A 25,166-nucleotide genomic window follows, 5' to 3' on the forward strand; every position below is an offset into this window, starting at 1 on the left:
CAAACATTGTTTAATCAGCAGGTGTTGGCTTTTTACTGAGTGGGGGCGACCATCCTCCACACACTGGCACGCAGAGCTACAGTTACCGGCATACATATGGATCAAAATGCTTGCTTTTGATTGCATGAATAACACATGCCATGCTTGATGTAAATTAGTAGAATTGTTTTTATTTAGACAACCTGGTGCCCATGGGTTCACCTTGTTCACGAAATTAGATGGTTTCTGGTTGGGTTCCACATACATGGGGGAAGTGCCTAGTCACACAGCCCATAGTCACGTTTGAATGCCCTGGGATCAGGGGGAGGGTAGGCCCTTAGAGTGAAAGGCTGCCAGGTTTTAGAATTGGTAACCATACATAAATGCAATAGTGCATTGTAGATTAGACTACACTGGATTGCCTTGACATTTTAACTGCATGCTGCTTTTTAACTGACAATCAGTTATACAATAATTATTTAGGTATTTTTGTGTAGGCCAGGTTTTGGCTAGAGTAAATGTCCATGTTCACTTTGTGTAGGTATTTTTGTGTAGGCCAGGTTTTGGCAAGGGTATATGTCACTGTTCACTTTGTGTACATTTTTGTTTAGGTAGTGTTTTACCTTGCATGCCACGCTAACTAACCGCTAGAAGGTAGTTTGCTTAAACCTCTTGCAAAGCCCCAAGGTCTTTATCACTGCACTAAATACTATATTGATAGGTATTAGTCAGCATTTGTCGCACACACGTTGAATAGGGGTGGAATGTAGTGATACACGAAATTGCAACCTTGCCAATCAGGGCTTTAGATGACAGCATTAGCCGCTGAAAGCCAATAATGTATTCAAAGTATGTGCTAAAAATGCTGACAGTAGTCTGTTGTAGCACTTCCATTATGCAGTAGTGAGCTACAAGGAATATGCAGGCCTAGTATGAGTGATAGGTCACATTATGCATTGTTGATAGACAGGCAGGGAGAGGGCCCTAGCTCTGTAGCTAATAGGTATTTTTGGAGTGTTTGGAACATTATGGCACCTATATAGCGCTTAGATAGCCAGTCTTAAGCGCTATAAACACTAAGCTATGAGTGCATGCCTTTTAGAGCTTGCAGATGGGGTTAATACATCCCTGCTTCCCTTAGAATATTCAGCCTCACTAACGGTAGCCCTGGCCCCAAGCTAATCTTCCTTTTCTCTGGGAAGGCACTGATAAGACATTCTTGAGCTTTCGCAGATGGGAATTAACAGAGTTGGGTTTTTTCCATGAGCCAGCCTATATTTTGCACAAGGAAAGTTCTGGAACTGTGCGTCATGGACGGGCAGCACGAGATTATAAAATATCCATGCTCCCATGACTCGGGGGGAGATCGTCCTGTGGACTTGGTTCGTGCAAGGTCAAGTGCCCGGAATTGGCTCTGACGGCGTCCTGCAGCACTGTTCTCTGAGCGGGGCTTGTTTACAGCTAGCTTCTGAGGGCCAGGGTCTCCCAGTGCTGATTAAAGGGACGTAAGACTGTGTTTCTCTATGTTTCTCTATATTTCTCTATGTTCACTATATTTTGCATTTCTCTAAGTTTTATGCTTTGTAATATTCTCTAACTTGAATCCCAAATGTATATGAAATTCACTGCTTAGAATAAATATGCTAAAACCTATTTGAAGGTGTCATTTGTCACTAGCATGAGATCACTGCTCAGCACAATAGAACCTGTATTTTGGGCTGAATTGGGTATTTTTTGCTCTCAAAGGGCTGGCCCCGAGGAAGATTTTGCCCAGATCACGACAGACGCATCCGTGACCACTTGGGTCTGAGGCCAAGGATGCCAGAAGGTTTCCCACGCCAAGAGACAGTTGCGGTCCACCCTCCAGGACAGGTCGTTGACCAATGATGCAGAGACCCCAAGGAGATCTGAGAGAGTGCCGAGGTACTGAGACCACTGACCCCCTCAGGAGCCATTGTAGGGATCTCATGAGCAACCTGGCCTCTGGCACCAGAAAAATGCAGGTGACTAGGAGGCGGAGGAAGGAAGCTGCTGGTAAAGTGGAATGGTTCTGGAACAAGTCGACCATTTGTGTCAAGCGGACTACTCTTTCCTCGGGAGGGAAGGCCTTCCCCACCCGGTATCTAGGACTGCTCTGATGAACTGGAGCCTCTGGACTGGTGTCATGTGGGACTTCTTTAAATTTAGGGAGAAGTCTAGCTTGTGCCGCAGCAAGCAGGAGTCCTCTAAATGGGACACTGCAGACTTCCCTCAGAACAACGAGTCGTCCAGATATGGAAATACTTGGATCCCGGATCTCTTGATGTGAGCCACAACTACCACCATGAGCTTGGAGATGACCCTTGGGGTGGAGGTTAGACCAAGGGAAGCACATTGAACTGATAGTGCATATCGCCTATGGTGAAACTTAGGAACTTCCTGTGCTTTCGATGGATTGGCACATGGAAATATGCCTCTTGCAGGTCTATCGACACCAGCCAGTCCTGTAGTTCGAGAGCGTGGAGAATCTCTCTCAACTTCACATCCTTAATTTATCTTTCCTCAAGAACTTGGTCAAGGCCCTGAGGTCCAGAATGGGACGGAGACCTCCTCCCTTCTTGTGTACCAGGAAATACTGGGAATACCAACCGGGTCCTCTTTCCTCGGGAGGTACCTCTTCCATGGCACCCTTAAACAGGGCTCTCAGTTCTTCCTGGAGCTACTGTCCCGGTTGGATTGGGGATGGAGGCGGTCTGTTGGGTGGTTTTCTTACAAATGTCAGACAATAACCCCACTGAATGATCTGAAGAGCCCGGGCATCGGAAGTAATTCCCTGCCACTGGAGCAAATGCTTCATCAACCGTCCTCCAATCAGTCCGCTGTGAGAGGGGACAATCAAAGTGGCTTTGGGGGATGGGTCGCTGCTGACACTGCCTGTTGGCATCTAGAAGCCCCTCTGCCCCTTACGGAGCGCGAGAAACACTTCTGCCCTAGCCTGGCCAGTGGGAGCTTGGCATAAGGAGCATATCTCCTGTAGCCCCGTGCCGTAGATCCCAGGGCTTGCGAATTAGTTGCAGAGGGCGGGGAGCAGAGGCAGGTTGATTTAGAAAGAGGCTGTTACAATAGTCCAACCTAGAGAGAACCAGAGCTTGGGAGACCATGAGCTTCGGGGGGAAGGAGAGGAAAGGCAGAGTACCTCTGAGGAGGTGCAGTAGGAAGTTTGACTTTTTAGAAACATCAGAGATGTAGGCGAAGAAGGAAGGTGTGGAGTCAAAGATGACCCCAAGGTTCTTAGCCTCGCAGGTGGGGGTAGGAGGAGGGCCAAGGGCGGCCGGCCAGAGAGTGAGGGTAAAGGATGGTGAAGGTGTGCCGATGAGGAGGATCTCCGTCTTGCTGGCATTCAGAAAAGGATCATTGGCAGCACACCAATCTTGAATGGCAGTTAGGCAATCAGAGATGAGAGAGGAGGTCCCCGAGGGAAGCCGGAAAATTAGTTGAGTGTTATCAGCGTAGCACTGGACATTTGAGCAGAAAACAGCAATGCAGTGGGCGAGAGTTGCCAGGTATTGGTTGAAAAGCCAGTGCGAGTGGTTAGACCCCTGGGGACAACCACAGGTAGAGAGGAAGATAGATGATAGAAAGGACCCAAGTTGGACCTGGGAGGGTTGATCAGAGAGGAAAGAGGTCAGCCAGGCCAGAGCCGTATCAGTGATACCCAGGTTATCACAAAGACGGTTGAGCAGGATGGTATGGTTGACCGTGTCGAAGGCAGAAGAGAGATCAAGGAGGATGAGGACAGAGGGAATGTAAGAGTCAAGGTTGGAGAGCACATCTTCACGGGGGAAGGAGAGGAAAGACAGAGTACCTCTGAGGAGGTTCAGTAGGAAGTTTGACTTTTTAGAGACAGAGATGTGGGTGGAGAAGGAAAGTGTGGAGTCAAAGATGACCCTGCAGGTGGGGGTAGGAGGAGGGCCAAGGGAGGCCGGCCAGAGTGTGAGGGGAAAGGATGGTGAAGGTTTGCCCGTGAGGTGTGCCCAGCTAGGCCTAAGGATTTCGCAGCGATTTTGAATCCCTTACATTTTTCAAAGGAATCGGCTTTCCGGCCGAATAGAAGCTTGCCCTCGAAGGGCATGTTCAGAATCCTGACTTGGAAATTAGGCGAAAAACAAGAGGTTTTTAAATGAATAGGCCTGTCTTCTTAGTGTTATGGCTGAAGCCATAGATCGACCCACACCATCGGCGATGTCCAGGCCCGTTACGCAGCGACTGTCTGGCCACCTCTTTCCCATCCTCCACTAGCTGTACAAAGCCCTTGCGCATTTCTCCTTCTGGGACATACTGATCAGCATTTTTAACTGCTGTCCATAGACAAATGAGTACTTGGCAAAACTGCATGCCACATTTGTAGCTTTTAGGGGCCATGCTGCCTGAAGTAAATGCTTTCTTTGCTAAGGCATCAACTTGTTTTTCTTCGCTGTCGGGAGGCAGAGTGGACGTGGAAGATGCATGTCTAGACGAGACAGTAGCAGCCTACATAACAAGCCCCTCCAGGGAAGGGTGAGAGGAGAGATATGAAGGGTCTCCTCTAGCCGGCCTGTATTTCCGGGAAATGGTGGAACTCACAGGAGGAATGGAACAAGGGTTTAAAGGCATATTGCGTTCTGTGGTGAAGCCTTCATTTAAAATGTCAGTAAGGTCATAATCTTGTCTGGGTGCTGGTCTGGCCACCTCTTTCCCATCCTCCACTAGCTGTACAAAGCCCTTGCGCATTTCTCCTTCTGGGACATACTGATCAGCATTTTTAACTGCTGTCCATAGACAAATGAGTACTTGGCAAAACTGCATGCCACATTTGTAGCTTTTAGGGGCCATGCTGCCTGAAGTAAATGCTTTCTTTGCTAAGGCATCAACTTGTTTTTCTTCGCTGTCGGGAGGCAGAGTGGACGTGGAAGATGCATGTCTAGACGAGACAGTAGCAGCCTACATAACAAGCCCCTCCAGGGAAGGGTGAGAGGAGAGATATGAAGGGTCTCCTCTAGCCGGCCTGTATTTCCGGGAAATGGTGGAACTCACAGGAGGAATGGAACAAGGGTTTAAAGGCATATTGCGTTCTGTGGTGAGGCCTTCATCTAAAATGTCAGTAAGGTCATAATCTTGTCTGGGTGCTATTAGGGAGAATTTTCATAAATAGCTAATTTCCCTTACCTAATTAGTCCCTCAGCAGCTTTGCTGGATTTCTAGGATTTATTTTTTCCACCTGTTAAGAGTGTGAGCCTTTTTTTCCCACTCTTACATGTGTTTTGCTGTGTGTGTTTTCACTTTTTGTGTGATCTTGGGCACTGGAGCCTCACCTACTCCATGGCCTCATATGTTCATGTGTGTTACACAGCACCTTCAGTGCAGTGACACAGGGTTGTCTTTGAGACTTCCAACCAACTCCATTTTTTGGGGCTGACTACTGTCCCCCATAAAAGGGTAAAGTTGCCATTAACTTTACTTTAGTCACTTTAAACCACAGACCCAGTACACCCCATCTTACATGGAGTATTGGAAAGGGTTACCTCTTATCCCTTTTTGTCTGTGCCTCTTGGAGCATTGTTTCGCTTCCTTTACATTAAGGCTTGGTTGGTGGCAGTGGTTACTACCCTAACCTTTCTACCGCGCTTATCTTATATAAACGTGGTGTTGTTTTAGGCTATTATATTAGCCTCGAACATAAACCCGCTTGACCAAATACATTTTATTTTGGCTCTGGCTGGGTTTATTCGCCATTTCTTTTTGTTGAAGTCTTTCTCATGTTTTTCTATGTGTGCCAAACCGGGGAGGATTCCTTTGTTCGCTGTCTTTTCATGGGCTTCTGCACAGAAGCCCTCTTTAAGGCGCCTGAAAGTCTACGTAGGCAGGATGTGAGGGAGGGGTCTTCGGCCTCCTGCCATGGGTTCCCTTGGTAACCCAAGTCGCACTCCTGCTTGATTGGCTAAGGGGACTGTCCTTGCCAGAAAAGCCACCCTGCAGGTATGATTGACAACCAGGCTGTATGAATGGGGGAAAACTGCATAAAAAGCAGGTGTCTGGGACTGGAACGGCAGAGTCGCCACTGGAACGAAATAACCAATGAGGAAGTGCCAGAGAGGACCCCTACAACGACTGAACTGCCTGGTGAAGCCCTGCTGCAGGTCCGAGTCTCCAGAATCCGCCAACAGAGAAGACCCTCCAGGAAACTTCTTCCCTTGAGCTGGTGGGACCAACCAGTTTGCCCAAACTGCAAGCCAGGACCCCTCCTCTGGTCGAATTCGCTGTACAGAGCTACAGTGGGCCAGATAGACAGTAAGGTCGGACCCTGCTTGGGTTTTAAGGAGCGCACCTTTTATTTGTTGCTTTGCTGGTTTCTTCCCTGGGTAGTGCAGGACCCTCCAGTCTTCCTACTTCGTGTCAGACTGACAGTCGCTTCAGGAACCGTGAGCCTGAAGGAACTACCAGGAACGTCTGATTCAGCTACAGCTCCCTCTTCGTTTTAAGGTACTGTGTAAATCTGGTTGTCCGTTTCTGTTACGCTCACCTGGCTCCCACAGGGGTGTCGAGCGGAACTGGACAGCCAAGGTCTCCACCAACGTGATGCGTAGTGCAGAGATGACTGACTGGACTGGCCCACCTGGCTTCGTCTGCTTGACCCGTAGAAGTAGTCTCCTAAAGACGGGGACAGGGAATTAGCCACCCGTGGATTTAAGTATTAACACCTCACTGCGTCCCCACTTATCACTTCTGACATTCCCTTTCACAAAGCTCACCTTATAGTTTTGTATGATGAGCTCTCCATCCTGCGAAGAATGCAGGGGCGCGTTGATGTCCAGTTACTTCACTGGCCTGAGGATATTGGAAGAGTTCTGGACAAATCTTGGCTCCAAACCTCCGGGCGAAAGGCCGTAAGTATATAGTTCTAATGAGTTCAAAATGTCTGATTAATCACTCTTGTCCAATTCCTTGTTTCTTTTGCAGCTTAGACCCAAAAGATGATCGTCTTGTGGCAGCTGAAAGTGTTCAGGTAAGAGTCTGTGTTTTGTAACACTGTCCGGTAAATGATGCCAAGGTTTAACGCGCTGCTTTCTCTTTTCTTGCAGGTGCAGCGTAGGAAGATTTGGCGTGCTGGTGGATAATACCTCCTGCGGTAAAATCAGGTAAGCATATGGTGGCAAGAGATTGTCCTTGCTTGTTCCCTTGGCTCACCTTGTTGTTTTCTTGTCCCTCTTAGGCGCTGGAATGCGGCAACCAGGTGATGGAGACAGCACCGGATCGTATAGAAGAGATGTTGCGAGGAACGGTGAGTATGGCGCGGCGCTGCTGCTGGCGATGCAACGCGTTTAAAATGAAGTCGGTTTCTGGTTCGAAGATGTGCTGAATCTGAAATCAGGTAAGAAATCCAGTAAAGTTCTTGTTCTAACCTTTCTTCTTCTATCTCTTCTTTCTAGGCGCTCTGGACTTGAGGCGGGCGTGGCAGGATGCTGGATGCTGACTACAGACACGGTGAGCGTTACGCTGCTGGATGCAGAATAACGTGAAGCATGTGCTGCTCTTCGGGTGTGTGGTTTAAATAGCCTTCAAAGTAGTCCCAGATAAGTATTCCTCCACAGCCACACCCCGAGTAACAAAATAGTCCCTAAGATAAAATAGTCCTTTCAAGCCTCACATGGGCTTGGATGCTTGAATCCCTTGCAGCATGGTCTGCATCAGGTAAGTTTTAACATATGAGCCTGGCCTAATGCGCCAGGACTGATGTCCCATATGAGCCTGGCGCCATAGGCGCCAGGACTGTACCCAGATAGCCCCTAACAGGGGTTGCTGGGTTTGCTCCAGGTAACATGATGCCTGCTTCCGGGGTTGATGGACTTGGTCTGGATGCCTGGGGGTAGGCATCATGACAGTTTCGTTCAACTGCGTTGAAAGTGTTTGAAATCTTTCTCCAATCCGAGGGCTTGTCCTTCTCTTCTCTTTGAACTAACTTTTGTATCAACCAACCTCGTCCGGAAACCGTGCCACGAACTTTACCGCAAACTACCCTGAACTGTGTGATCTTGAGCAAAAGACTTTTGACCCATTGACTTTGGCCCCAAGCCTTTTTGATTTGATCTCCTCACTGAAGTTACTCTTGTTCAACTGCCCTGAGTAACCTGTTGGTTTGATCTAATTTCTAATAACTTTTGCCTTTCCCTCCCTTTTAAATTGCTGGAGTGCCATTTTCCTCCCACTTCATTTTTGAGCCTAACTTGTCTGGAATTTAAGGGAAGTGGTGTGGTGTATTAAGATTGTGATTTTTGACTTGCTTATAATAGTGTAATGTTATACAACTGAAGAGTGAAATACATGTATATGTTTTTACTTGAAAACCTTGGGTCAGTGTTTGCCTGAATCATAGTAATTGATGTCCTTTGTGTAACTATCTTGTACTACTCACTTACTCTTGAGATACGTCTGGCTGCTCTACTACTGCTACCACTTTAACAGTGTAGTACAGGCTTGTACCAAAGGTGAATTTGTACTGTCACTTGTAGTCTTAATTGTGTGTGGTGTTCCCAAAGGGTACTGCAGATAATTCTGCCTAACAGGTGCCACTGATGAATGCAATCCCAAGGTGTCAATAACCCTTTCTACTAAAGCAATGAAATTAGAAGTATTATGAACATAGGGCTTAGATTGCTAAAATTCGATGTCGGATGAGATGTCCAGACTGCTGCCGTCATGGAGGCCTTGAGCCAGTTGCAAAAGCCGATTTTGGTCATCAAAATAATCAACCCCTCCTGAACCCAAGTAAATAGGCGACATCCCCCTGATCATTGGCATCATTACCGCCGGGGATACCTGCCATAGAATCGAAAAATACAGACTGGGGTTGTTGGGTGAATGGTTTCTCGACAACCGTTGACGTTGAGGGTTTGTCTCTCGGCACCGATATGGCGGATGTCAATCGAGATCGCGACGCTGTAGCGTCGACATCCTTGGACGCACAGGGTTGGACCTGGCTTCCATTGAATCTCTTTTGGTGTTGAAAGATTCATCAGCGCCGACATTGTCGGTACCAGGACGCTAGAAGGGTCTGGTATGCCGAACACCGCTCTTGGCTCCGAAGCCTGCAGCGTGGAGGGGTTAGCCGTGCTGACTGCAGCATGCTTTTTGAACATGTCAAGCATGGAGGATTTGAAATGCTCCCAACTCTTGTCAGGTGGTAGGCCCAGCCGACAGCTTACCTTTATTTGTCGACGAATTGGATTCCTGATGGTGGCAGTGACGCCTTTTCTTCTTTCAGGACGAGGAAGAGTGGCTTCTCGAGTGGGACCATTTCTTTTTCCGCCTATGTTCTTTTTTTGGTGGTGTGGCCCTCAGTTTCGGCCTCCGAAGACCGAACCGTCAACCGCACCAGTGATTTTGAGGGTGGTTGTCCCAGAGAGAGTATTGCAGCTCGATCGTGTAGGGATTTCAGTTGCATTTTGGCGCATGACGGACACCTGTCAGTCCTGTGCCGAGGCATCAGAGACACAGCTCATATGGGTCAGTGATGGACATCTTGGTGCCACAATCGGAAAACCGCTTGAAACCAGATACCCGAGCGAGCAACCGACATCTAGCATCAAGGAATTGAAAAAGGTACAAATGTTTTCTGACAAAAACGTTGAGTGAGTCGAAGACTCGCCTGTATTCCCAAACAGCATGTTAGTGTGCAGAAAAAAGGAACTGAGGTTGGGGCGTAGTGACTTGTTATTTATAAGACGCCCGACGTCACTGTCTGGAGCGGACGACCAGACGCCGAGCAAGACAGATCAACGGCCGGGTCGAGGTCCACTAGCCCCCTGTCGAAAATGTTCTGAAACAGTACATCTGAAAGGAATATCTATCAGATGAGGAATCTGTGGGAGAAAGGCAATCCATTGAAAATAGGGGATACCATGCCTCACCCGATGGAGCCATGAAATCTCCCCAGAGGCTGTCTCCTCCCATGTGATCCTCCCAATATAGGCACCCCCAGGGTCAGGATCCGGTAGTGACTGCCGTCCCTTGGCCACTTGGGAGGCGGTTACCACTGGGGGATAAGTGATGGCTCAATCGAATTCATCACAGTGTCAAAGTTTAAAGAGGAGGGAAATGCTCTATGCAAGGCCAATATAAGGTTGTTGCATAGGTTGGTTACACAGGAGAAGACTATTGAACAAGTTGTTGGCTAGGTGGTGGAGCCAGATCTTTCTGATGTTGAATAGAAGAAGGGGCAATAGAGGTGAAGGCAGAAAGAGGCATGCCTGTGTCAACATAAACTTTCATGTTCCTTAAAGGTGTTGAGATGGAAAAAAGGTTTAGGAGGGTGATGGGTCAATAGAAGAGAGTGAGCAGTCTATGCATTTAAGAGGATGATCTCAGTTTTGGAAACGTGGAGCTGAAGACATTTGAATGTCATTCAGTGAGTAATGGTTGTGAGACAGTCAGGAGCTAAGATAGTATGTCTGACGATACTCATGATGATGCATTGGCCATATCTTACCTTTCTACCATAGAGACACTGGTAGAAAATTACTCCTACCGACCACACGTCAACTTTATTGGAAATCTTTGGTGGTTCTTTGCCAACCACAAAACATTCTGGGGGCAAATACCTGATGAGACAGCAGAAGAAAGAAAGTTACACAACAGACTAAGCACTCCAGTATTTTCCACTAAATTGCATCCATTTAAATTTTGTATTCATGCCATTTGCACATTCTCAGCATCTAATAACATGCAAGAAACTAGATACTGGCTTGAAGCAGCAAGAGATGTGCATCATGTAGAGTAGATGGACCCTCCTCTACTCATCTCAGATGACCTCATATGTTGGCCATATACATTAACAGGACATTTTACATGAAACGAGGGTTGTCTGGGTAGCAGGTGCGCTTAGATTTGAAAGAATCTTGGTTCCTTCTTTCTTATGGTTGGATAGATGCACAGCCTAGTAAAACAGAGACTCACCACCTTGTCTCTAAACTTGGAAACATATGAAATGGTTGTTTGCTAGGATTGTGCGCTTATCTCACAACAAGAACAGAAACATATGTCTCAGTGAGTCTTATATTGGATGTTTTATTAGTTGCGCCCTATCAGCCGACACGTGTTTTGACCACTGGTCGTTTTCAAGGCTTGCGATTGCGCTAAAGTATAGATTATTCATATTAGATAACATTGAACCATATATAAATATATTCAAATCACCAGCACAAAATCATCCATTGTTGAGAATTTAAAAAAATCGTACACATAATTAATAATGGTCAGAGAAATCAGCAGTAGTCATGCCGACACCAAAACAAAATCCATATGTTGCATCACGTTAAACAAATAAAAGATCATTGTCCAGAAACCATTAGAAAGTGAAAACATTGAAAATATGTTTTGATAGAAACAACACATTCCAGACATAAATAAAAGGACAGACAGTTTTTTTTTAAAAAAACAAACTTTGTTCTAAACAAATTGTTTTATTGGTTTGGTAGGAACCATTATCCAATAGATCAGACCATATCAGTCATGGAGCCAGAAACCAAATTCAACTAAAAAGCATCAGTTACGATAAATATGACCCATCGCTACTTGTTTATGGGGCAATTTCAGAAAACTCATGCCCTGGCTAATACTGAATTCACTGATAAATTTATTTTGTGGAAACAATTCATTGATGACATTATCGATTTGGAAAGGAACTTCTGATTTATTAAAACATTTTGTTGATTATCTCAACCATAATGTGTTTGGTTTGTGACCAAAAGTACACAGATTTTTTGGAACTGCATATTTTTTTAATCAAAAATAACAAAATTGAAAGCAAGACCTTTAGAAAACCCACTGAGGTTAACTCTACACTCTTTGCCAACAGTTGTCATCACAAATCAACTATCATGAATATTTAATCTGGGGAATTTTGTTGTGCACAGAGAAATTGTAGTCTAAACACAGGCTTTCATGAAGAATGTTAAGTTACTAAGTAACAGAATTAGTGATAGAGGATACACCAATGATTGTTTAACCAAAGAATGTAACAGGATTAAGGGTTTAACAAGACAGACTCTGGTGAAACCAACTGTGGGAGCAAAAAGTGGACACCCACAACAAGTAAGCCTTATTACTGAGCACTCCAGGGACAGCAATGTTTTATATAAAATGGTGAATAAACATTGGCATATCTTGCAAATGGATAAAGATTTGACCAAGTATATTAGTGACAAACCCACTTTCATTAATACTCAAGCACCAACCGTTATGTATAAGATAAGTCCTTCATTTCTCAGACCTGAAGATAATCGTGTCACTACTAGACATGATGGGATGAGACCAGGTACTTGTGGTTTCTTCAAATGTGGAACTTGTGGAATTTGTAGATATGCATATTTGTTAGGGAGAATTTTCATAAATGGCCGATTTCCCTTACCTAATGAGTCCCTCAGCAGCTTTGCTTAATTTCTACGATTTCTTTTTTTCACCTGGTAAGAGTGTGAGCCTTTTTCCCACTCTTACATGTGTTTTGCTGTGTGTGTTTTCTTTTTTTGTGTGATCTTGGGCACTGGAGCCTCACCTACTCCATGGCACCATATTTTTCATGTGTGTTACACAGCACATTCAGTGCAGTGACACGGTTATAGGTCATAGTTTCGAATCCTTTTGGTCGAATGCCAAAAGGATCGAGTCAATAGGACCGAAAAAAGGGTCAAAATTCTTTTTTTTGGGGGGTGGGGTCCACCCAACAAACCCCTGTTTTTCTTGTTAAAAACACCTTTTTTATGTATACAAAAGCCACAAAAAAAAGATACATGTAAAAAAAAGAATGTCGACCGTTTTGTTTTCGGGCCTATTGATTCGATCCTTTTGGCATTCGACCAAAAGGATTCGGAACTTTAACTGGACACCCAGTGACACAGGGTTGTCTTTGAGACTTCCCCCAGACTCCATTTTCTGGGGCCGACTACTGTCCCCCAGAAAAGGTAAAGTTGCCATTAACGAATAGTCACTTTAACCACAGACCCAATACACCCCATCTTACATGGAGTATTGGAAAGGGTTAATTCTTATCCCTTTTTGTCTGTGTCTCTTGGAGCATTGTTTCGCTCCCTTTACAATAAGACTTGGCTGGTGGCAGTGGTAACTACCCTATTTTTCATACCGCAGTTATCTTATATAAATGTGGCATTGTTTTAGGCTATTATATTAGCCTCAAACATAAACCCGCTTGACCCTATATATTTTATTACGGTTCCTGATGGGTTTATTTGCCATTTCTTTTTGTAAATGTCTCTCTCGTGTTTTACTCTGCGCGCCAAACCAGGTTTGGTCCCTTTGTTCTCTGTCTTTTCGCGGGCTTCTGCACAGAAGCCCTCCTTAAGGCGCCTGAAAGTCTGTGTAGGCAGGATGTGAGGGAGGGGTCTTAGGGCCCCTGCCATGGGTTCCCTTGGTAACCCAAGTCGCACTCCTGTTTGATTGGCTGGGAGACTGTCCTTGCCAGGACAGACACCCTGCTGTGTGGCTGACAGCCAGGCTGTATGAATGGGACGAAAGAACCAACGAGGAGCTGATGGAAGTGGACCCCTACGACGACTGAACTGCCCGGTGAAGCTCTGCTGCAGGTCCGAATCTTCAGAATCCGATGACAGAGAAGATCCTCCAGGAAACCTCTTCCCTTGAGCTGGTGGGACCAACCAGTTTGCCCAAACTACAAGCCAGGACCCCTCCTCTGGTCGAATTCGCTGTACAGAGCTACAGTGGACCGGATAGCCAAGAAGGTTGGACCCTGCTTGGGCTTTAAGGAGTGCACCTTTTATTTGTTGCTTTGCTCTGCTGCTGGTTTCTTCCCTGGGTAGCGCAGGACCCTCCAGTATTCTTACTTCTTGTCAGCCCAACAGTCGCTTCAGGAACCGTGAGCCTGCAGGAACTACCAGGAACATCCGCCTCAGCTACAGCTTCCTCTCTGTTTTAAGGTACTGTGCAAATCCGGTTGTTCGTTTCGTTCAGCCGTAGTGAAAGTGTTTGAAATCTTTCTCCAAAGTGAGGGCTTGTCCTTCTCTTCTCTTTGAACTAACTTTTCTGCCAACCAACCTCATCCGGAATCCGTTGCACGAACTTTACTGCAAACTACCCTGAACTGTATTATCTTGAACAAAAGACTTTTTACCCATTGACTTTGGCCCTAAGCCTTTTCTATCTGATTTTTATCATTGTAATCCCTATTGCTCACTTGCCCTGAGTACTTACCTTTTGGTGTGGTCCAATTTCTATTAACTTTGTTTTTTCCTCCCTTTTAAATTGCTGGAGTGCCATTTTGCTCCCACTTCATTTTGTGAGCTTAACTTGTCTGGAATTTAAGGGACGTGGTGTGGTGTATTAAGAGTGTGATTTTTAAACTGCTTATAATAGTGGCATGTTATACAACTGAAGAGTGAAATAAATGTATATTCTTTTACTTGAAAACCTTGAGTCAGTGTTTGCATGAATCATAGTAATTGCTGTCCTTTGTGTAACTATCTGATACTGCTCATTTACTCTTGAGATAAGTCTGGCTGCTCAACCATCGCTACTAACTGTGTAGTACAGGTTTGTACCAAAGGTGAATTTGTACTGTCACTTGTAGTCTTAATTGTGTGCGGTGTTCCCAAAGGGTAATGCATATAATTCTGCCTAACAATATTCTAACTGAAAATAATTTGAATGTCACAATGGCATAAAAGTAATTATACAAGATCTTATTAATTGTCAATCAAAATGCTTAGTATGTGCAACTGTATGTGTATGCAAAAGGTTCTATGTAGGGAACATGATACGGGAATTGCGTATCCATATATGTGAATACATGGCTAATCTTAATAGTCAAGACATAAGACTGCCGCTAGCCGTACAGTGGCAAAAATCACACCAAATGGCTAATAACAATGATATCAGATTTATTGGTCAACAAAAAGCTAAATGCAGCACGAATGGTGGAGACCAGAAACTTCTATTGAGGCAGTTGGAATCAAGAATGATCTGTAAGCTACAATGTATAGCAACGGGTGCCAATTGTGAACACAAAATTCATGTTTTTTTGTAGAACTTGATTGTTCAAGAAGGAACAACTTACTTATCTGTAACTGTTGTTCTCCAGCATGGGTCTGGCATGGATTCACATGCTCATGAATATTCCCCCTCATCAGGCTGGGAATCCTCGGTAAAGAAAAAATCAGTTTAATTTCTGAACTGTCTTTCTCCTAATAACCAATCACTGAGCTCTGGGTCATACTGCCCCCAGCCAATGCCTGCCCTATATCTAAGCCCCTCCTCTGGCAGCCATCTTCAGATCTGGTAGCACGTAAAGTGGCAGTAGGATCAAGAGAAGAGCCGCAGAGGGGTAGGCAGGAGGGTTCACATGTGAATACATGCCAGACCCAAGGCTGGAGTACAACTGTTACAGGTAAGTAACTTGTTCCTTCTCCATCATGGGGTCTGGCATGGATTCACATGCTCATGAATAAATAATGCATAGCAGTACACACATGCACTGCCACAGGAGGTGGGAAGGCTCAACATAAGCATCTCTTACCTCCTCACCAGGCTCACCTTCAAGCAAGCGAACAGGTTGTGCACCACTGCTTGGCCGACTCTGGACTCCTCCCTGGAATCCCTGTCGACGCAGTAGAATTTCGTGAAGGTGAGCGTCGACCTTCACGTAGCAGCCCTGCAGATGTCCAGCAGGGGCACACCAGACAGGAAAGTAGCAGTGATCGCACTGGTCGAATGGGCTCTCGGACAGCTAGGCAACGGTCGGTTTGCCAACCGGTGACAATGGGTGATGCAGCCGGAGAGCCACCTGGAAATGGAAGCATTGGAGAGGGCCTTCCCATGGTTCACAAGGCCAAAGTTCACCTCTTCCGGAAACTCCTTGTGCGGTCCACACAGAACTTCAGCGCTCTAGCTACATCCAGCAAGTACAAAGTCCTTTTAGCCGGCGACAAAGGCGTCGGAAAAAATACAGGTAAAACCGAGGGCTTGTTTAGATGAAAGTCCGACGGCACCTTGGGCATGAAGGAGGGGTGCGTCCTGAGATTTACACTCGTGCTGTGAAAAGTCAAGTAAGGTGGCTTATAGGACAGGGCCTGAATCTGACCCACGCATCGTGCAGAGGTGATGGGCACGAGGAACGCTGTTTTCCACGACAAGAACTTCAGTGGAACTGTCTGCAAAGGTTCGAATGGCAGACCCATGAGCCTAGTGAGCACCACACTGAGTTCCCACGCTGGGGCTGGAGCATTCACTGGTGGGAACGAATGGAACAGTCCTTTGACAAACTCCTTGACAAGATGCTGTTACCACAACGCCGACCGTCCCAGAGATCTGCTGTAGCAGGAGATAGCCGCCAGATGAACCTTGATGGAGGTGTGGGCCAGTCCTGCCTTGGCCAACGACAGCAAATACGGCAGCACCTGCGGAGCTGTGACTCATAGAGGGTCGATCTTCTGTGCACGGCACCAAACGGCAAACCTCTTCCATTTATGTCTGTAGCATTTTAGAGTAGACGATGCCCTGGCCTTGGCAAGCATATCCTTGCAGGCCGCAGGGAGATCGTAACCCCTGAACTCTAATGCTGCAGGAGCCAGGCCTTAAGGTTCAGCGACCTCAGGTCGTGGTGCAGGATTGCGCCTCCTTCCCTGGTGAGAAGATCTGCGACCACTGGAAGTTTGACTGGAGGGGACGCTGACATGCTGAGAAGGTCCGGGTTGTATATCTGCCTTGGCCACGCTAGTGCAAAGAGGATCACCCTGCACTGGGACCTTCTGAGTTGATTGATGAGTCGCAGAAGAAACGGCAACGGAGGGAACACATACAGAAACAGGCCATCCCAGGGGAATGAGAATGCATCCCTCATGCTCCCCGGGTGGGGAAACCTGCTGGCGAACCTGTCGCAAACCGATCAATCTGGGGATTGCTCCATCGTTGGAACAGGAGATCCACTTGGTCGTGCCGAAGTTCCCACTGGTGGCAAGTGCGCAGCTCCCTGTTGAGGGAGTCAGCGACGGTGATCTTCACTCCTGCCAGATGAAACGGATGAGGAACATCCCCTGGGCCACGTCCAGTGCCATAGGTCCTGTGCTTCCTTGGAGAACGCCGGGGATCTGGTGCCCCCCACTTCTTCCGTATTTAAAACATTGTGGTGGTATTATCCGTGAAAGACCTGTACCACCTTGCCCATGAGGGATGGGAGGAAGGACTTGAGGACCCAAAACACTGCACCCCAAACTTCCAGGGAGGCATCTGTCGTGACGTCTCCTGGTGTGGTGGGGTCTGGAAATTTGCGCCTCCGGACAGATGTGCATAAACTCCCCACCACCTTTATCGCCTGACAGAAACTCTGGTTTCTTGTCCTGGAAGCTTCCTGACACTTGTATCCAATGGTTGTTGAGGAACTCCTGTAGTGGACGCATCCGTAGCCTGCAGTCGGATGAGAGAGATGCATGACGACATCATGCCGAGCAGAGACTTGATGGTTCTCACTGTAGCGACCTTCAGTGACCAGAGCCGTTGCACCATGCCCAAAAGCGCAGCTATCCTTTCCCTCCGACAGAGACGCCAGGCATGACACTGTGTTGAGTCGGGACCGCAGAAACGGAGCGTTCAGCGATGGAGTCAAGCAGGATTTTGCATAGTTCACTGAGAACCCCAGATCCATCAGCAGGCGGAAGGTCCTCGCAATGTGGTCGATGGCGATGTCCTTCGAGCAGGCCCGTATGAGCCAGTCGTACAAGTAATGGTAGACGTGGATCCCCTGCAGTCGCAGCTGTGCCGCCACCGGCGTCAGGCACTTGGTGAAAACCCTTGGTGCCGACTTTAATAGAGATAGCCTTGAATTGGTCATGCTTTCCCTAGACCATGAAGCTTAGAAACTTGTGGTGTCCCTTGTGAATGGGTATGTGGAAGTAAGCGTGTTCCAAGACCAGCGACGACAGAAAGTCTCCCTCTTGGAGCTGTCCTAGCACGTGCTGAAGAGTTACCATCCAGAACCTTTGGGACTTGATGTATTTGTTTAGACGACAGAGGTCTAGGATGGGCCTCCAGCCTCCGGTCTTCTTTTTCACGAGGAAGTACCATGAGTACACTCCAGAGCCTCTTTGGGACGAGCTCTATCGTGCCTTTCCTTAACATGGCCCTCACCTCCAGCAGCAGCCGAGGGACGTGGTTTTCCTGCCGGGCCAGCGTTGTTATAGGAGGATTAAGTACAAAAAAGAAGGCGGGTGTCGGTTGCTGGTCACCTGAACAGAAAAAAACGTTTTCACTACAGCTACCAGAATCCTTTGAGTCTAATTAGACACACCTGCTCAACAGCCTGCCTGATGATTATTTGAGATAAGAAAGCTATAGGAGGAGAACAACTACAGACCACAGAAATGCAGCCGAGGGATCTAACCCTGTTATTACTGAGTACCTGATTTGCAGCAAGGGATCTAACCCTGTTATTACTAAGTACCTGATTTGCAGCAGAAGGGATCTAACCCTGTGAATTTTTGTCCATTTTGGGATTTGACCCAGCTACTTATATTTTTTTACAACAGGTTCAATTGACCAGGACCGGGAGTGCGCGCCTCACCCACCTTCTCTTTTGTACTGATTGTTATAGGAGGACACTTCCGTTGAAACTCCAGGGTGTGTCCGTGGGCCAGAGCATCCAGCACCTATCGGTCGGTGGAAATGGAGTGGAAATGGTCTTCCACACGCTAAGTTCGCCAGGCGGCCTCCCACCGGGGTGCACGGGTGGGGGCCCGACGACAAGGCCGGTTCAATCCTGTTTGGATGTGGAAGGGCCGCTCTGGGGACCCTGTCGATGACGACGTCCTCCTCCGAAATTCTTGGCGCGGCCCCTGTTGGTTTCCTGGGCTGAAGAACAGGAGGGTTGCCGGAGAGGAACCGCCGCCGACACCTTTAGAAGATCCTTGGGACTTGTTGCCTGGGGTCCGAAACGACAGCCGTCCCTGCTGAAGCGTGCCCAAGGCATGAGCCGTCTCTGTGTCTGCTTTGATGGCTTGTAGAGACTCATCTACAGCTTTCCCGATCAAATTGTCCCTGTCAAAGGGTATGTCCAACACCCTCGACTGAACGTCTTGATGAAAATTAGTGGCCTTGAGCCAGCCCCGATGATTAAGGCAAATGCCGTTGCCCATTTGGCAGAAGCCCGTGTCGACGATGTCCATGGCCACTGTGATGGCATGGTCCGATGCCACCTCACCTTCCTGCAGAATTTCCAATGCTTTCGACCTCTCGTTGTCAGGGAGGAAGTCCAGAAGGGGAACGATCTTGAACCACAACTCCCTGTCGTAACGTGCAAAGATGGCGATAGGGTTGGCAGCCTTGATGGTGGTCGCCGAGGAGATAACTTGCCGCCCCATGGCATCTAACTTCGTCCCTCGCTGTCCGGAGGGGTGGCAGCCGTCGACGGTGCAGTGCCCAGCACCCTGTATTTCTTCTCATAATGGTCTCTCTTCAAAGGGGCCGTGGAAGGGTTCTTCATGTGAGACAAGCCCTCGTCCCAAATGTCATCCTGCAGCAGAAGCGAAAGGAGGGTCTTTCTCTTCGCCTTGCGGTGTTGATACAAGAACCCCTCCTTCTCCTCTGGAACAAGCTGGAAAAGTTCTGAAGCCCTGGAGATCATCGTGTGAATTGAGCCGATCTCGTCATGGGGGGAGGCTCTTGGAGGTGGCGACGTGAGGTCCCCTAATCGGCTGTCATTGTCCGTGCCAGTGCCTGTCGTCGCCGTGTCTGGGTCTGTCTCATCCCGGGATGGAGGGGAGGTGAGGGAGGGCACAGAGTTGGATGCTGCATCTTCCTATTCTTGGCAGGTGGTTCCCCCGTTGGAATCGGTGCCACAGGTGGGGCCGCCGGCATAACGGGCATCCTCGTCAGTATCTCTGAGACCAGAGTATGCAAAGCCGAGAGAATGTCCACAGAGATATTTCCAGGGGGTTGTTGAGGTGTGGGTGGTAGCTGAGGAGGAGGCAGAACCGGTGCCTGGGGCGTAGGGTGGCCGTCCGGCTTCTAGACATGCTGCTCCTTGTCAACAGTATCCTCATCGTTGTCTTCGTTGGAGCCCCAGCCGTAGGTCCTGCTCTCGACAGCACCCTCCTCCCGGATGGTCCGGAGGTAAGTAAGCTCCTCTTTGGAAGAGATATCCATACCCTGGAGAGCTACTGGGCCTCCCCCCTCCCCCCTTTTCTATGTGACCAGAGCGGACGGTTTCAAGGAAATGTCTGGCATCAACTTCTCTGGAGTCTTCTCTATGGGCTTAAAAATGAACTCTCTGTTGGGGGGGAGGGACACTTTCCCTTTCGGGGTGGAGTCCTGCGACGCCATCTCTGCGGCCTTCGCAAGGTACACCACTCCTCCTTCGATGAAAGGCTGGGCCTTCGTCTGGTGTACCTGGGCCTTGAAGGTCAGGATCAGTCACCTGTCCTGTTTGGCCTTGGTCGTCTCGGACACCTTGTCCTGCTTGGCCTTCTCCTTCGGGGGAGGGTCAGCACCCCGCTCCCCTCTGGCCTTCTCAAGCAGGTCGGCCTTGGGCTTCTCCTTGAGTTTGCCCGGATGGTCCGATTTCCTCTTGGATGAAGAGGAGCGCTGACTGGTGTCCGAAGTCACTGGAGACGTTGAACGCAACCTGGCTGCCGAGGAGCCTGTCACAACAGCGCCTACCGGTGGCAGTGGACTCGCAGTGCTTAGCCTTCTGTTGGGCCCCCGCGGGAGGGGCACCCTCAAAGGTCTTAGAAGCCTGCTCAGCTTTCTTGGGGGCAGAGGAGGCATGCTCCCGGGACTCACCCAGTGCAGCGGCTTTGGACTGCAGCCACTCCTTGAGCCGCCAATGCCGATCCTTCAGCGTGCGGCTTGTCAACTCCTGAGAAAATGCACAATCTTCCGCCTTGTCTGTAGGGTACAGGCAGTAAAGGCACTGGGAATGCTTGTCGTCCGAGAAGACATTCTGTAAGCCGCAGTCAGAGCAAACCCTGAACAAGGGCGCTGAATCCTTCTTCTCCGAGATGTTCCACGCAGCGTTGGCCTGAATAATCTTCTGGAAACCTCCACAAAGAAACATGACGAAATTCGCCCTTGAGGGGCGTTGAAGAATCTTAAAACGGGTCCCCGTTATTCAGAAAGATGATCGATGGAGCACAAGGCTCGATTGACCGGAAAATAGAGCAAAACTCTTCCAAAAAGCGAAAAAACGCTGTAAAAGCTCGAGAGCTAAACACGAGGACTGCCAACACTTGAACGTGCGGTAAAAATCTGAAGATGGCTGCAAGAGGAGGGGCTTAGGAAGAGGGCAGTCATTGGCTCGGTGCAGTATGACCCAGAGCTCAGTGATTGGTTATTAGGAGAAAGACAGTTCAGAAATGAAATATACTGATTTTTTCTTTACCGAGGATTCCCAGCCTGATGACGGGGAATGTTCATGAGCATGTGAATCCATGCCAGATCCCATGCTGGAGAAGTGTACTTTAAGTCAGTTAAAGACTATGCCGGAGTCTAATAGGTATAGTAGATAGCAAACTATATTTGACAGTGAAAATTCAATTGGAATGAGGGAACATGTTTTACACCATACCACAAAATGCTTCCATTTGTTAAAATAGTAATTTTGTGTGTTTTGTTTATGTGCCTCTAAGGATATTCATGCATCTTTAGTCTAGGTTTAAGTGACCAAATTCTATGAACACAGGAGCCAGGCTGAGAAGTTCAATGGTTGAGGGCACGGGTGGAGTGTTATCCCTTGAATCTGTGTTAACATGTTGTGTGGACAGAGTAGTTTCATGGGAGGACAAAGGGACATCATCTGCAGGTGTGAGAAACATGTTTGTCGTGCCCACTTAGGGGCTAGGGGCTATCAGGGTAAGTGTATAGTGTGGACTATTTTGTTGAGAAGAGGTGTTTGGGGAGTGGGGAGGGGCTAAGCCTACGCAAATCTCCCCGACCATTTCATTAGTAGTGCCTCCCGTTGGGACGTTTCTGGGGAAACCTGGACGCGTAATCTAGGCATTGCGCATTCTCGTGAGTAGTGAATAGGTCCATTTCTGGGAACCACCAGTTTGAGAAGAAATTGCAGAGCACGTCTGTGTTTTATTTATTTGGATTTGTAAAGGGCACTACAGCCCAAGGGCATCGAGGAGCTGTTGCAACAAAGTGTCTTAGGAGGTACAGGTAAGGAGGCTTTGCTCAGGGGTTACAGAGAGCACACACCAAACATAGATCATACAAATAGCAGTTACAGTACATGGGTGCAGTAGCAAGTAGCAGAAGGAGGCACCAGAGGCAAGACAGGCTCCTATACACAAACAACAGAGTTTTAATAGCTTTCCGGAAGGCTGTGTACGATTCAATGCTTCTCAAGTGCAGTGGTAGGGAGTTCCATTGAGTCACAGAAATGAAGGGGAAGCTAGATCCTCCTGCGCAGATCTTCAGGGTTTTAGGAATGGTGATGAGGTTCATGTAAGCAGTTTTGGTGGGTCTGCCTGTGGTGGATTTAACAAATCTCTGTGAGAGGTAGAGGGGGGCAATGTTGTGGAGACATTTGTGTGTGAGTGCAAGACTTTTGAAAATTCTGCGTTCCTTGATGGGAAGCTAGTGGACTAGTTTCCTGGTAGCTGAGATGTGTTCCCTTTTGTAAATGCCAGTGGCTGCCCGGAGGGCATGGTTTTGGATGGTCTGGAGTTTTCTGATATTTTTTTTGCAGAGGTGCCTACTAGGAGGGCGTTGCAATAATCAAGCAGGGACCCGATTATTGCTCTAGCTATGGTGAGGCAGTTCTGCTCAGACAGGTAGGGTCTAGCTGCATTGAGCAATTAAGAGTGGTAAGCCGTGGCAGACACAATAGCGTTAACCTGTCTGCTCATTGAAAGGTTGGAATCTAGGAAGACCCCCAGTGTTTTGACTGCTTGTGAGACAGGGATTGGAGTATTGTCAATGGTAAAAGAGCTGTACTTTTCACCGAGTTTCTTTAAAGTAGCCAGAGATCCAATGAGTAGCAGTTCGTGTTAGGCAGAACTATATGCAGTACCCTTTGGGAACACCACAGACAATTAAGACAACAAGTGACAGTACCCATCTTCCTCTCTTTCCTTCCTTGGTTGGCTTCCTTTTCACTCCCAACTTAAATTTCGCTTTCTCTGCCTTGTCTTCAAATCTCTCCATGGTCTTGCCCCCCCCCCCTTATCTCTCCTTCCTCCTCTCCTTCTACTCCCCCTCCCGTTCCCTTCAATCCGCTGACCATTTCCTTCTCATTTCACCCCCATCCCCCTGTGCCTCTTCCCGTTTTCACTCCTTCCAACTCTTAGCACCTCTACACTGGAACTCCCTTCCTCTTGCTATCCGTTCTTCCCCTACCTTCACTTCGTTCTGCACTTCCCTTAAATCGCTCCATCTCCATTCTCCTCCTTGAATCCCCTACCCCTTCAACTTCCCCCTTCCCCACTCGTTTCTCCCTCTTTCTCCCCTCCCATCTCCTACCTCCCCTCTTCTACCCTCCCTTCCTCTTCCTGCCCTCCTCCTCCAACCCCTCTAACCTGTCCCACCTCCCTTTCCCCTTCAGTTAATTGCTCTTCTTACTGTTTTATTGTTTGATTGATTCATATTCTAACTGCTTCATCAGTTTTATAGTTCATGTTTTATGTATCATGTTGTTCCTTGTACAGCGCCTTGGCGTAAGGCGCTTAATAAATCAATAAATAATAATTATAATAATACAAATTCACCTTTGGTACAAGCCTGTACTACACAGTTAAAGTGGTAGCGATGGCTGAGCAGCCAGACATATCTCAAGAGTAATTGAGCAGTATCAAGACAGTTAAACAAAGGACAGCAATTACTATGATTCAGGCAAACACTAACTCAAGGTTTTCAAGTAAAAGAATATACATTTATTTCACTCTTCAGTTGTATAACATTACACTATTATAAGCAAGTTAAAAATCACACTCTTAATACACCACACCACTTCCCTTAAATTCCAGACAAGTTAAGCTCACAATATGAAGTGGGAGCAAAATGGCACTCCAGCAATTTAAAAGGGAGGGAAAAACAAAAGTTAATAGAAATTGAACCACACCAACAGGTAAGTACTCAGGGCAAGTGAGCGACAGGAACTACAATGATAAAATCAGATAGAAAAGGCTAAGGGCCAAAGTAAATGGGTCAAAAAGTATTTTGCTCAAGATAATTCAGTTCAGGGTAGTTTGCGGTAATGTTCGTGCCACGGATTCCAGGCGAGGTTGGTTGGCATAAAAGTTAGTTCAAAGGTAAGAGGAGGACAAGGCCTCAGTTTGGAGAAAGATTTCAAACACTTTCACTGCGGCTGAACAAAACGAACAACCAGATTTGCACAGTACCTTAAAACGGAGAGGGTGCTGTAGCTGAGGCGGACGTTCCTGGTAGTTCCTGCAGGCTCACGGTTTCTGAAGCGACTGTCGGACTGACAAGAAGTAGGAAGACTGGAGGGTCCTGCACTACCCAGGGAAGAAACCAGCAGCAGAGCAAAGCAACAAATAAAAGGTGCGCTCCTTAAAACCCAAGCAGGGTCCGACCTTCCTGGCTATCCGGCCCACTGTAGCTCTGACCGCGAATTCGACCAGAGGAGGGGTCCTGGCTTGCAGTCTGGGTGAACTGGTTGGTCCCACCAGCTCAAGGGAAGAAGTTTCCTGGAGGATCTTCTGTGTCGTCGGATTCTGAAGATTCGGAGCTGCAGCAGGGCTTCACTGGGCAGTTCAGTCGTGGTAGGGGTCCTCTTCCATCAGCTCCTCATTGGTTCTTTCGTTCCAGTAGCGACTCTGCCTTTCCAGTCCGAGACACCTGCTTTTTATGCAGTTTTCCCCCATTCATACAGCCTGGCTGTCAATCACACAGCAGGGTGGCTGTCCTGGCAAGGACAGTCACCCAGCCAATCAAACAGGAGTGCGACTTGGGTTACCAATGGAACCCATGGAAGGGGTCCTAAGACCCCTCCCTCATATCCTTCCTACCCAGACTTTCAGGCGCCTTAAGGAGGGCTTCTGTGCAGAAACCTGTGAAAAGACGGAGAACCAAGTGACCAAATCTGGTTTGGCGTGCAGAGTAAAACACGAGAAAGACATTTACAAAAAGAAATGGTGAATAAACCCAGCTGGAACCGTAATAAAATATATATGGTGAAGCGGGTTTATGTTCGA

At 47.6% G+C, this 25,166-nt stretch overlaps 1 protein-coding gene across 3 annotated transcripts in view; it reads right to left on the bottom strand.

The window, feature by feature from the left end:
* TLK2 (tousled like kinase 2) overlaps positions 1-25,166 on the bottom strand; it is a 2,257,819-nt gene that overhangs the window by 256,233 nt on the left and 1,976,420 nt on the right. For all 3 annotated transcript variants that reach the window (XM_069634151.1, XM_069634152.1, XM_069634150.1), the window contains one exon: positions 10,481-10,592. In XM_069634151.1, the coding sequence (XP_069490252.1) occupies positions 10,481-10,592 (112 nt within the window). The remainder of the gene's footprint in view (positions 1-10,480; positions 10,593-25,166) is intronic.

Source organism: Ambystoma mexicanum, chromosome 13 (genome assembly GCF_040938575.1).
Source record: "Ambystoma mexicanum isolate Mex_15411 chromosome 13, UKY_AmexF1_1, whole genome shotgun sequence".
Taxonomy (NCBI): domain Eukaryota; kingdom Metazoa; phylum Chordata; class Amphibia; order Caudata; family Ambystomatidae; genus Ambystoma; species Ambystoma mexicanum.